A 12,621-nucleotide genomic window follows, 5' to 3' on the forward strand; every position below is an offset into this window, starting at 1 on the left:
TCCATCTCTTTTCCAGTCGTGGCCATAGTCTCCGGCACTCTGCCGTCAGCCTGTCCAGCTTAACCAGAGGGGTTGCCGTTGAAGGCGAGGTAGTTGGGGCTGCCGCTGCCCACGTTGGAGAGGACGTTCTTGGTCGACAGCGTGCGGAGACGGGCGCAGAGAGCCTCGGCGCCGGGGAAGCCCTCGAGACCGGCGATGTAGGCCCCCAGACCGGCAATGTGGGGAGAGGCCATCGAGGTGCCCGAAAGGGAGCCCTGCGCGTGTTAGTCTTTGGTTACCCAACTTCCTTACAAGAGATTGACTTACAGTGCGGCCGCCGGGCAGGGTCGAGATGATGGAGCTGCCAGGAGCAAAGATGTCGACCAGGCTGCCGTAGTTGGAGAAGCTGGAGCGGCGGTCGGACGAGTCGCTGGCACCAACAGTGCAGGCCGACGGCTCCGAGGCCGGGGAGAAGTTGGCCGCGTTGACGTTGTCGTTGCCGGCGGCGACGGCCAGGAAGATATTGTTGTCGACCATGCGGGCGGCGGCGTTGTTGAGCGAGGCCGAGTAGCCACCACCGAGGGACATGTTGGCGACGACGCCACGGGGGCACGAGCGGCCGCGCGAGTCCGAGGCCACAAAGTCCATGCCCGCGACAATGCCAGAGATGGAGCCGCTGCCGTTGTCGCCGAGGACCTTGACGGCGTAGAGGCTCGTCTTCTTGGCGACACCGTAGGTGCGGCTGCCAATGGTGCCCGCGACGTGGGTGCCGTGGCCCTGGGCGTCGCCGTTGACACCGCCGGCGTAGTTGGCGATCAGGCTTGCGCGGCCCTCAAACTCGGGGTGGCTGGCGTCGATGCCCGTGTCCAGGATGTAGGCGCACGTGCCGGCGCCGGCGCTGTTATCGTAGGTGTACGAGCTGCTGCCGCGCGAGCGCGAGGAGAGGCGGGCCAGACCCCAGGGGGCGCCGCTCTGGGTCACGTAGGCCTCGATCGAGACCATGGCGTCCTCCTCGACAAAGTCGACGTCCGGGTTGGCGCGGAGCGCCTCAACGGTCTCCTCGTCGAGCTTGCCCGAGAAGCCACGGATCAGGGTCTCGTAGACGTGCTCGGGCTCCACCGAGAGGCCGCTGACCGTCTCGTCCACAGCGGACATGGCCACAATGTCCTTGAACTTGACAATGTACTGGCCCTTGATGGCATCGTCGCGCTTGTGGAGAGGCGCAGGCTCGGAGCGCTTGGCGGCGGGCGCACCAAGGACCACCGGCAGGATGGCGAAGAGGACGGACAGACGCATGGTGATGAGTTGGGCTTCGTGGAGGAAGGCTGGTACTGCTGGAGAGAAGGATTGATGAATGCAAAGTGCTGGTGGAGGCTGTTGGGCTCTGATGGGATCGGAGTGAGGAGCAGAGGAAAGATCGTTGAACTGTGGTGAGGATGACCTCTATTTATCCTCATCAGAGTTGCTGTCGTCGTTTCTGCTCAAGACCTCAAGCCAAGGCCTTTGCGAGCAGCGTGTGAGCTTGTGATCCTGCTGTCGTCCACAGTTCACATCCGTATCCAACACCTTCCCAAGGTGGCAGTTGAACAAAAGGTCATGGCGTAGATGCATCTTCTCGAGCGGCCTGCTCTACACCTCGCGGGTCTGGGCATGGCGTCTAGGAAACATTGGGAGCCCAGTGACACGATAGCTTCGAGACGCGAGACCACACGGGGCGGCTGTGCAGAGTAGACAGGGGTAGTCCACGGGAGTTGCACTGCAGATGGGGTTTTGTCCGTCTGTCCGCGTAGCGTCGAGAGACATGGATGGCCAGCCTGGAAGCCATCTCCAGCTTAAAAGGTTGCGATACTGCATGGCGGCGCACTAAGGGTACCTGACTCGGCAGTGGGAGGGAGGTCGGCGTGCAGCTCATCATTGGCTCCACGCCCGCTTTCGGTCGCCTTCCGGGACTTTGTTCATGCGGACTTTGTTCTGTTTCCAGAGATCTAGCACCGATAGAGTAGTCGATATCTTTCGGCCAGAGTGGGCAAACCTGGACATGAACCTCCGGTCCCTCTGACCGGTGGTGATGGAGAGTGAGTGTGTCGAAGGATCGATGCTTCATTCCACTTGGCCGTGACAATGGCAGCTCGTGATGCCTGTTGAACATGTCCGCGCACTGATGTTAGAGCTGCCCCTATAAGAGCCCTTGGCAGCTGCCAACCCCTCAGAGTGTAACGCTGGGCTTTGGCGCCGACTACTTGGCGTCCGTGTTGGGTAAAAGCTTGGTTCAACCCAGGTCTCTCGAGCGTGAATGAATGCGCATACATGTCGTGCCCTGGTCGGACACCCTGATGAACAGTAAACGCCGACCATCACTGCAGGACTTTTTTTCAGATGAGCACACAAAGCCTTGAGTGCCGTCAACATGAAGCCTACTACAAGGCGGTTCGGCCAACGAGCCGGATCGTCCCTTGAGACATGGAAACGAACCAGCGCGACTACCGAGATTGTGTCAACAGCGTTGGGATCAGCGTATAATTCGCGTGGCCTCTGGAGCACAGACATTGGTGCGGTGGGTGTAGCGCAGTAGAGTCCAACCGCACAGGATCAGCTCAACATCATCATGCTCGAGAGTCGAGAAGCGAAAGTCGAGAGGATTCAACCTGCACATGTCCATTTCGCAGATCAACAACTGCCTCTTGCGGAGACTAGCGTTGTCGATCTTCAGAAACCGCCTGCCCGATCCGTGTCTCGACGTCTTGGCTGTGGACTGGCCCCAGGAGTGATATAACGAGGCCATGGCTCAGGTGCAGACGCATGGTACGTTGTGCCTGATCGTGTGCGCGCTCCCGTGGGACTCCTGCAAGACACTCTTTCTGGAAGCCTGCTAGCTCAGAATGATGCGCAAATGCGCCGCGGTGGTAGGTAGTCAGCCAAGACCTTAACATACTCCCACTCTGAAAGGACGGCCATGTTGAGTGAGGGGTACAACAAGTTCTCGAAACACCACTCAAACGCGAGCCCTCCAGCAGCCCAGGCCCAACCTGTGTGTCCGCCGACGTTGTCGGTTGGCCGCTGCAGTCTATATTGCGACGCATTATGCAGAATGGGGCTGTCATGCATGTTTATCCGCACGCGCCTGCACGACCATCTTATCGTGCCCAGGCGTCTTGCGTCGTAGCATTGCGTCCGGGTAATGCTGCACGATGGTCTCTGCGAAGGAATCATGCTCGAATCCTCTCGGTACGCTGCCCGGATCATCACGAGGGATCCTTCAAAACTAAGTTAGCTTTTGAGTTTTTGCGCGATCGGTTCGACCCGGATCGGCTGCGAGGGCACCACAGCGCGTCGGGGCCAACAGCCAGTTGCAAGACGTCGTCCCTCTACGTCCGTCGCTCCGCAGTTCCCAAGCAAGGATCGCATATGCCGTAGAAGACGCGGAGCCGCGACCATTCGCACTGCCATCGCGCCAATAGCGCGCTCAGCTTTGGGGTGAGAGGAGCAGATTTCGGTTGCGAACCTTAAGGTGCGCGTGCTCCACAGAGGGAGCACCCCACGTTCCGTTTGGGAAGGTCTAGATAGTCGTGCAGGCGTAGCCTGGCGATAGCATCAACCATCACCCTGATAATGTCGGTTGCCGTCCCGATCGGGGAGGTCGAACAGCAAAGGCGCATCATGTGGACCATGCACGAGGCTTATCGAATCGCGGGGGCATCGCACGCCATCCTCTCCAAGATAGCCATGAGCAACCATCGCGACTTTCTGGAAGCGCTTCAGAACAAGTGCGAAGCAATGAGGCGTACTGGTCCGAACCGAAGACTGCCCTCCATCACGATCCTAGGCGCTTTCCATGGTCTACGCCGACGAGAGCCGTGTCAACCCATTCCAGACCTGCTGTTTCCGTTTGTTCTTTGTGTATATCGGTCGGCCTGCAGAACCGCGAATGGGTGTGATAGCTACGTTTCAATACAGACACAGCGGCAGAGGCCAGCCGCTCGTGACGCGCTTGACGAGGTGCCCTTGCACGAGCCGTAGACTTTCAACTCAGCATTACGTCGTGTATTGAGCGTTGAGAATGTCCTGATGGCGGCTCCGAATGCTCAAGTGGTGCATGCAGCATATCTGACTCCTGCGGGCAAATGGGCCCGTTAGATATGCCTGCTGCGTGTCGACATCTGTGCATGAAAGAATCCGTGGATTTTCCCTCCTATCATGTCGCAAATGTGTGATTTAGCAGTTGTGCTTCCCGAATCCTGCAGCGTCGCGGTGCGTTTGTCTGGTGGTGGTGGGTGGTAGCACTGCTGCAAGCTCAAGGCGAGTTGTTGTCCCAAGCAGGGAAGTGCTTTGTTCTCGAACACGGACAGGCATCGGCGGTCCTGATGACACGGCGCAACATTTGGTCGGTGGTCGAATTGGGGAATGAGAGAAAGCAAAAGTGAGTCAGTTGAGGTTCAGTCACGATTCACGAAGCACCCGTCGACGCGTTGCCGCTGTGACGTAGGGCAGGGGCCGCCCGCCGATCAGGCACAGGTGACAGACGCACAGGGGGCACGGACCATCGCTCTCGAAGAAGCTGACAACATCACGCACGACGTGAGGAAGTAAGTGCAGATATTTGATTGATTGAGAAGTTACAGAGATAGACGAGCAAGTTTAAGAAGGCTCTTTTGCTCGTCACAATACTTCACTTTCGCGCAAGGCAGCATCACTCAAACACTTCAGCAGAAAGTTCCATACTCCGGGGATAAACTAATTTAACGATTGACCACAACCAACTGGCCATTCCATTATGACCTTGGTAAATATTATATTCTCAGCCAGCGCAAAATAAACGAAAGCGAGAACCAAACGTATACGCGGCCAACGATATTCTATATCAATTAGACTGTGCCGCCCGGATGAGCGAGCATCTTATGGCGAATGATAGGTATAGGGTGGTCAAATCAGGGCCACCCTATAAGGAATCCGTTTTAGAAATCTCCTCGTCAAGTGACTCAAGTCCCAAGACATTCTGCTTCTTGTTCTTCCTCCTCCATAAACCTCAGGTTTGACTTTGCTCCGGGCTTGCGCCCAAGAATTGCCAGGCATGCGCACACTCCAGAGAAGGCGGCTTCTTTTCCTTTGCTTGGGTTTTGGGAAGTTGGTCCGCTTTGGCCAGTGGCCACTGAAGCAGTGAAGAATGAAGATCCGCCTTCACACGACACATGCGCCCTCCCAACGAAACTGACGATGCATCTTATCTCACCTACGGATACTTACCATGCTAGCAGCTATCGTAGCGCCACCACAACTACGGCCTCCCCTCTTTAGAGCGTGCAACCTCAGCGCTCATGACACCAACGCCCACTTGCGTTAATACCCAGCTACTGTCATGAGGACAACCATCTCCATTCTCGCACAACACGTGCTGCGAATTGAAGCCGACAATGATCTCTGCGAAGCTTGCACGATATCAAAATGCCGCTCGAACTGGAAAACGATGTGACCTTACTGGCACCCATCTACCGGCTGCTCTAGTTTAGGGGATCGTCGTCGGCAATTCCCAGCCTCACAATGTCAACACGTGGGAGACCACTGGCGTTGGCAGGCCGACTTGCATGTCACAACAACCCCACTCCTGGCACTACAAGCCATTCATGCATCCAGCCAGAGCAGGGCGATCATTTTTTGGAGGCAAAGGCTTATCACAAGACATGGGCAGAATGGACGTTTGTTCAACACGTGTGGGTTTACAAGGGCGGAGTGGTGTTGTTGGAGGAGGAGAGAATCGATGAGTTATCGTCGTTATAACAAGACGATGGCCAGGCGCATCTCTGTGGGCAGTGGCCGATCTGTAGGCGATTAGATCAAGCAGAAGCTGATCCAGCAGTCGGATCAAAGCGATACCATGGTCCCCAAGCCCTCCATCGCTGGGCAGCTGGCCCTCCTCGCTTCCGTGGCCACTGTCACTGCCGCGCCGGCCCCAGGATTCGCCAGCGACGTTGCCGACAATACGTCTCATGTCTTTGCTCGTGCCGTCAATCCTCCCACCGCGCTGCCCCAGAGCGCCACAGCCAACGACCTTCGGTGGCAGCCAGCGCTCGACTTTGACACGGACGGCTGCTACAACGTCCCAGCCATCGACGCGGCCGGCTACATCGCCGAGGGTCTCGACAACAACTGGACGGACCTCGCGTCCGACTGCAGGGACATGTCCGATCTGGACAACAACAATGTGTACGCCCGTCAACGCTGCAATAATGGCTGGTGCATCTACATGTACGGCTATTACTTTGAAAAGGACGTGGCCATTCCCTACTTTTGGGACGCGGGTCACCGGCATGACTGGGAGCACATTGCCGTCTGGGTCAATGGCGACGGTGCTCAGTATGTGGCAGCGAGTCAACACGGGGGCTGGGAAATCAAGCCGGCCAGCGAGGTGCGGTGGGAGGGCGAGCATCCCAAGGTCGTCTACCACAAGGACGGGCCGTCGACGCACTGCTTCCGCTTTGCGAACACAGGAGACGACAGCGTCGAGAACCACAAGGGCTACTGGTTTCGCGGCTCGCTGGTGAGCTACAACGGGTTTCCGGGCAGCACGCGGGAGAAACTGTTCAGCCACGACTTTGGCAAGGCAACCATTGGTTTCAAGGACTCTACTTTTGAGTCGCATATCGACAAGGCGATCCCGAGTGGCGTGACGTTTGACAGTGGCCGTGATGAAGGTTCTCCTGGCTATCCCTAGGACAGGAGGATGAGCGACGATTTGATGTAGCACTTGATACCCCTGGAATTGACGATTTGATGACGAGCATGAAGTGAATATAGACATAGAGATTGTTTGACCTCGCGAGAGGAAGACAGCCCCTTCAATGGGTTGATCGTTGTTGACGAGCGGTTTTGTAGGCCATGTATGTATCCACGATGTAGATTAGCTTGAAATGCCGTCGATTTGGTCTTTGTTGCTCCTACTTGCTCTGTCCATCTCGAACCTAGGAATTGGATGAGGTAGCACGATACCTGAGCCACCTTTTTAGTGAAGCTGGTGAACGTGGCCCTCACACTTACACGGCCAGATAGTACGATGGCCAGGCTCTAGTTGCACTGCCAGCGGCACGAGGTTGGTCGTTCGCCCTGGCCATGGCTTTCAGGAGACCAGAAGACCAAACGCACAGTAACGGTGCTTTGCACTAGTATATGTACATGTAGATCGTGTAGTCTGCGATGTAATTACACGCTGGGAGGCTAAAGCTTAATTAAAAGTGTATTGTCAATTGAGTTTCCCGCCACGGGAACATGCTCCATCCCCTTTCAGAGTTTATACTGTGGTTTGTTTTGTTAACCCCTGTACTACGTACTCCGTGCTTAGTGTTTACTTCTTCTGATAAATTATAATCGAGTCGTACTTACTCAATACTTCAAGGCAATCCATCGAGGATCAGAGAATAGAGCTGCGTACTGATTACAGTACAGGCCTAGGTCGAAAATGAGGATTCCTCCAGGTAACAGGCTGAAGCTAGAGGCCGCCCGGACTTTTTGGCGGGGCCGCGACAGAAGGCCTTACCACAAATTCCCCTTCTGGGCTCCCGACCGCCCCGCTGATTGGCCTTGGTTGGCAGTGGACTGGATGCTGTCAGCATTCAAATTTCAGGGTCCAGTCCAGTCCTGACAGGGGGCTGTTACTGCTGAGGCCCTGGATAACCAACCGCCTTGTTCAGCATCTCACGTTCTATTAGCAATAGCATCCAGTCTCAAGTGCTCCATCATCGCGAACCACTCGACAGTGCAGGAGAACATGGAAGGACTGGACTCGATTGATGCGCTGCCTGGAGGTTCTCGTCAAGTGGAAGCGGCCGCAGGAATGCAATCCGTAAGATAGTCATGAATTGTCCTGCAATGCTGCTCCCGTGCCATGTCCCACCGCAATCTCCCGCCCCTTTTCCCCCGACGAATCCGTAATATGAGTCTGCAGCGCAGGTGACCGTGACGATGATCCAGTTGTCTCCAGCGCAGGGCCCTTTGTGCGATTCGTTGGACACCGCCAGCCAGGGACTGGCCTCGACTGGAGTTGACGATGCGTCCGCCTCCGACAGCATTGACGAACATGCAAATTTCGGCCGCCCAGTCAACCCACTGGCGAATTTCCTTCCTCTTCCTTTCTTTCCCCCTGTTTCCCATTCCCAACCACGCGCGACGAGCACACTTTCTGACCAAGCGATGAGCAAAGGGTTCCTGGGCCGCCTCTTCGCGCCATCGCGACGACTCTTGGACACGTTCTACTCAGCCATCCCAGGCGGCAGCGCACACGACCACGACGATCATCACCACCACCACCACAGCCATCACCACATGCACCATGTAGAGCGTCCCGCCAGGACGTCCCTCGGGCAGTACGCGCGCAGCTTCCGCCACGCGCTCTTCGCCTCCCGCCTCAACATCCTCCTCGTCTTCGTGCCGGCGGGCGTCGTGACGTACCTGACCAAGGCGCCCCCCGTCGCCGTCTTCATCACCAATTCCATTGCCATCATCCCGCTGTCCGCGCTGCTGACGGACGCGACGGAGCGCATCGCGGCCGACGCGGGCGACACCATTGGCGCGCTGCTCAACATCAGCCTGGGCAACCTGGTCGAACTGATTCTATTGTATGTTTCCTATATTATCTTCAACTCAGTACCTTTATGCGCTAACACCTCGACAGCATGTAAGTCCCACTCACCCACTCACTCACCCAAGACACTCATGTGAGTTTCACTCATGCACGTGCTCACTCATCCACGCAGCGTCGCCCTCGCCAATGGACACACCCGCATCGTCGAGGCCTCCATCCTGGGGTCTATCCTCGTCAACATCCTCCTGATCCTGGGATCTGCCCTCCTCGCCTGCAGCGTCCTCGGCATGGACACCACCTACACCACCGCCGGAACGCAGGTCCTCGGCTCCCTGCTCTTCGTGTCTGTCTTTGCCTTTCTCATGCCCACCGCGTTCGAGTACGCTTTTGACTCGACTGCCGACGTCCACACTGATACGCTCAAGATGAGCCGCATCACCGCCTGCGTCGTCCTGGCCATCTACGTCCTCTACGTCGTCCACGAGCTGCAGGCGCCTACCAAGACGGCCGCGGCCCTCCAGATGAAAACCTTCGATTTTGAGGCCAGCAGCAGCAGCAGCGCGGAACCCGAGACAACACAGATCCCTCCTCAGGGGAACACTGCTGTCGGTGTCACCCATCCCCTGCCGCTCCGCACCATTCGCTTTGCAGACGAGAGTCTCGTCGATACCGCCGACGGCCCGCCGAACGTCTCAACGCGCACCAGTGGAGAGTTTAGCAAGCCGTTCGAGTCTGGCCCGGACAACAATCCACGGACCAGTTTTGGCATGGAGGATGAGGGTCGACGATCTTCTTTCACGGCGGCCCGGACCGCAGCCACTTCAGCCTACCGCCAGTCCGTCTCGCGTGGTCGCTCCATCTCCCTCACCTCCCTCAACGGCCGTCCGAGTCGCGACTCGTCAGTAGGATCCGAGAGTCGCCGAGCCATTATACGCTCCGCCCTGCCCACGATGCGCACGATGCGCAGCTACGACGACGAAGCCTTTGTCGATCTCGCCGAGGGCCTCCCACACCACACGACGCGCGCCATCGAGCGCACCGTGGCCATCCTCGTCCTCATCATCAGCTCGGGCATCATGTCCATGAACGCCGAGTTTCTCGTCTCGACCATTGACCAGATCACGCACGACGGCCACCTGTCCGAGTCCCTCATTGGCCTCATCATCCTGCCCATTGTCGGCAACATGGCCGAGTACATCACCGTCGTCACCGTCGCCTGCCGCGAGAAGCTCGACCTCGCCGTCGCCGTCAGCGTCGGCTCCTCCATCCAGATCGCCCTCTGCGTCGCCCCGCTGACCGTCATGGCCGGCTGGGTCCTCGGCGCCGAGCTCATGCTGACCTTTGACTTTTTCGAAATGGCGGCCCTCATGGGGACCGTCTTGCTGGTGAACATTATCATCCTCAGCGAGAGCTCTGGGGGCGCGCGATCGAATGCCCTTCGTGGAGGGTTAATCTGTGGCTCGTATGCCATTATTACGTGAGTCTTTTGTCTCCTGTTCCCTTTCTTCCCGTACAAAGACTGACTCCCCCAGAATTGGAGCGTATCTGGCTCCCTCACAAGAACCGTAAAGCATTGGGACGGCGTTCATCGTTCACTGCGTGTCACGCAAGCATAGCATATTAATTTCAACGCATGACATTCTTTCGCCTCGCCTGTACATACATACATTACCATAGCACAGCCAATCTTCTTTACTCCTTGGACACGCGGCATTCCGCGGTCGCCTTGACCTCACCGTCCGACTCCGACGTGACAGTGAGCGTGACGACACCCTCGACCTCCGCATCCTCTGTTGCGCCGACGGCGACGTTGGCACTGACGGTCTCGCCAAATTTGGCAGCAACAAGGGCGTTGGGGACCTCGACCCTCCATCCCTCGCCGTTCACTGAGGCCTCGAGACGGAAGATGTCGCTGCCTAGGTACTCGGACGCGTCATCCGGATGCTCGCCGCCCTCGACATAGCTACCGCTGTTGGTCAGGTCGAACGAGCAGAAGACGCCCTTTGTGGTCGGCGTGTTGCCTCGGCCACCGATGGGATGGCCCTCTTTGAGCGTCACGCCAAATTCACTCGCGCCACTGCCAGCGAGGGCCCTGACGCCGACGACGTAGGACAACACGCCTTCCTTGTCGCGCTGCACGCCCAGAACATAAAAGTGCAGGCCATTGGCCTCGTCGACGTGCTCATACGCACTACCCGAGCGCGTGCCAGCGTGGAAGAGCGCGTCAGCCAGCTGGCGATAGTCACCCAGCGTGATCATGACCTCCTCCCCGCTGGGACTCACATAGTCCACCAGCGCAATGTCCTCCGGGTTGGCGTCAATCATCCACTGGAACGGCTGTCGGTCCTCGTCCTTGGACTTGCTGAGCATGACGCCCGCGTCGGGCTGGAACGAGTCGGCGCCCATGCGGTCCACGACTTCCATCTCGTAGTTGTCGTAGCCGCCCCCGTCACAAAAGACATCCGTCTCCGTGTCGCACGCGGGCGCCAGGTCCTCGCCCATCTGCACGCGCAGACCCATGAGGTTCGACTCGACAGAGCGCGCCGTGAGGCGGGCAATGACAAGACCAGACGCGGCGAGACCGTCCCTGGACAGCCGCAGGAGCTTGCCCTCGTCCATGAGACCGAGCTGATACTTGTCGCGGACGGTGTGGAGGGACCCCATGGCCGCGCCTTGCATGGCGGGGATCTGCCAGCGCGTGTGCGGGCCACCGGGCCCGTTGAAGCTACCGCGGCTCATCATGGACCAGGAACCCGTGAAAGAGCGACGCAGCGGGTCGCCGTACGGGTTGTTGTAGTTGTCGCCAATGTCGAGCAGGTGGCTGAGCTCGTGCGCGTAGACACCCATGCCCGAGCTCTCGGCCTGCGTCGAGGAGCCCCCGCCGGCATTGGGCCAGATGCTCGCGGCCGAGGCCCACGACGTCCAGGGGACGTAGCGCGTGGTGCCAGAGTTGGGGTCGTCGTCGTCGCGGATGTCGGCGGGCGGGCCAAAGGCGTCGGGTACGTCGTCGCTGTCAGCCCACTTCATGATGCCAAACTCTTGCCAGGTGCCGGACTCGTCCTGGCCGGCGGAGAGGATGAAGACGAGCTCAAAGGCATCGGCGACGTCGTCACCTACGTCCTCGCGCCAGAGGTTGAGGCCGTCGGTGCGAATGTCCACATTGCAAGTGGCGTTGCCAGGGCACGAGCCCGGGTTCATCCAGTCGTCGATGCCGTACTGGAACGCCCGGTTGGGCATACGATACGCGCCAAAAGCCGTCAGGTCCACGCCGTACTTGCCAGCCGAGTCCTCCATCCAGTACTCGTGCAGGGTGTGGCCCTGGTTGATGTCGCTGGGCGTGTTGAGCAGGTCCCTGTAAAAGGCCGGGACGTCGTCATGGGGGACGTTGGCCGCCAGCGGCTGCGGGTTGCCAAAGACGGTCGAGCCGGCTGGCTGGGTGATGACAAAGGGCTGGTCGTCGTAGTCGAGGAGCACGAGGGCAATGTTGAAGTTGCGCGCGGCGCCCTTGCGCGTGGGATCACTCCAGTTGGTGCCGGGCGGTGGCGTGAAGTCGGCCCAGGTCATGTCGTCCGGGTTGACCCATTCCTGCTTGTCGACAATGGCAAAGGGGTCGCCCTTGGGGATGCACTTGGCAGCCAAGGCGATGCCTGCGAGGGCGAGGATGGAGAGGGACTGCATCTTGGGGATCTTGATGGCAGGCAGCTGGCTGGTCGAGCAGGGAGAGGGAGCACGGCATAGAGCGCGCCTCTATCCTACAGTCCTACCACCTGTATATAAGGACTGTACGAGTGTAACGGTGGCCATTCTTCAGATGTGATGATCGACTGGACCCCGCTCTGCGTAGCATCGCCTGCCCATCTTGCCGGTTCCTCGCATGGTTCATGCTGCCAACAACAAACATGAAGAGTGTGAAAAGAACAAAGTGCCCTTGGGTCAGAGAAGTGACCTGCCGTATGCAGACAGATCTTTGGTTGTCGATGAGGGGTCAGCCAATGACAAAGCCTACGCGGCATGGATCGGGGGTTGCGGTGATAAGAGCCGGTCTTGGCGTCTTAGCAGATCGGGAGGTTGGG

General features: G+C 58.3%; 4 protein-coding genes across 4 annotated transcripts; 2 read left to right on the forward strand and 2 right to left on the reverse strand.

The window, feature by feature from the left end:
* Positions 1-59: 59 nt before the first annotated feature.
* On the reverse strand, positions 60-1,275 carry F5Z01DRAFT_639487 (subtilisin-like serine protease precursor; the record flags this gene model as incomplete). Its single annotated transcript, XM_046262442.1, has 2 exons — positions 60-254; positions 307-1,275. The coding sequence occupies 2 exons, from the start codon at positions 1,273-1,275 to the stop codon at positions 60-62; spliced, it is 1,164 nt and encodes a 387-aa protein (XP_046115264.1).
* A 4,573-nt stretch (positions 1,276-5,848) lies between these two features.
* Positions 5,849-6,685, forward strand: F5Z01DRAFT_677084 (necrosis inducing protein-domain-containing protein; the record flags this gene model as incomplete). Its single annotated transcript, XM_046265324.1, has 1 exon — positions 5,849-6,685. The coding sequence occupies one exon, from the start codon at positions 5,849-5,851 to the stop codon at positions 6,683-6,685; it is 837 nt and encodes a 278-aa protein (XP_046115265.1).
* A 1,604-nt stretch (positions 6,686-8,289) lies between these two features.
* On the forward strand, positions 8,290-10,029 carry F5Z01DRAFT_683399 (Ca2+ transporter; the record flags this gene model as incomplete). The annotated part of the gene is made up of 2 exons (XM_046265844.1): positions 8,290-8,582; positions 8,721-10,029. The coding sequence occupies 2 exons, from the start codon at positions 8,290-8,292 to the stop codon at positions 10,027-10,029; spliced, it is 1,602 nt and encodes a 533-aa protein (XP_046115266.1).
* A 150-nt stretch (positions 10,030-10,179) lies between these two features.
* On the reverse strand, positions 10,180-12,324 carry F5Z01DRAFT_293306 (uncharacterized protein). Its single transcript, XM_046258824.1, has one exon. It carries the CDS (start codon positions 12,224-12,226, stop codon positions 10,241-10,243), a length of 1,986 nt encoding a protein of 661 aa, XP_046115267.1. The 5' UTR covers positions 12,227-12,324; the 3' UTR covers positions 10,180-10,240.
* Positions 12,325-12,621: the final 297 nt, after the last annotated feature.

Source organism: Emericellopsis atlantica (assembly GCF_019669845.1).
Source record: "Emericellopsis atlantica unplaced genomic scaffold F5Z01scaffold_28, whole genome shotgun sequence".
Taxonomy (NCBI): Eukaryota; Fungi; Ascomycota; class Sordariomycetes; order Hypocreales; family Bionectriaceae; genus Emericellopsis; species Emericellopsis atlantica.

Coding starts and splice junctions, on each gene's coding strand:
- F5Z01DRAFT_293306 (XM_046258824.1), bottom strand. CDS start 12,226: ATGCAGTCCCTCTCCATCCTCGCCCTCGCAGGCATCGCCTTGGCTGCC.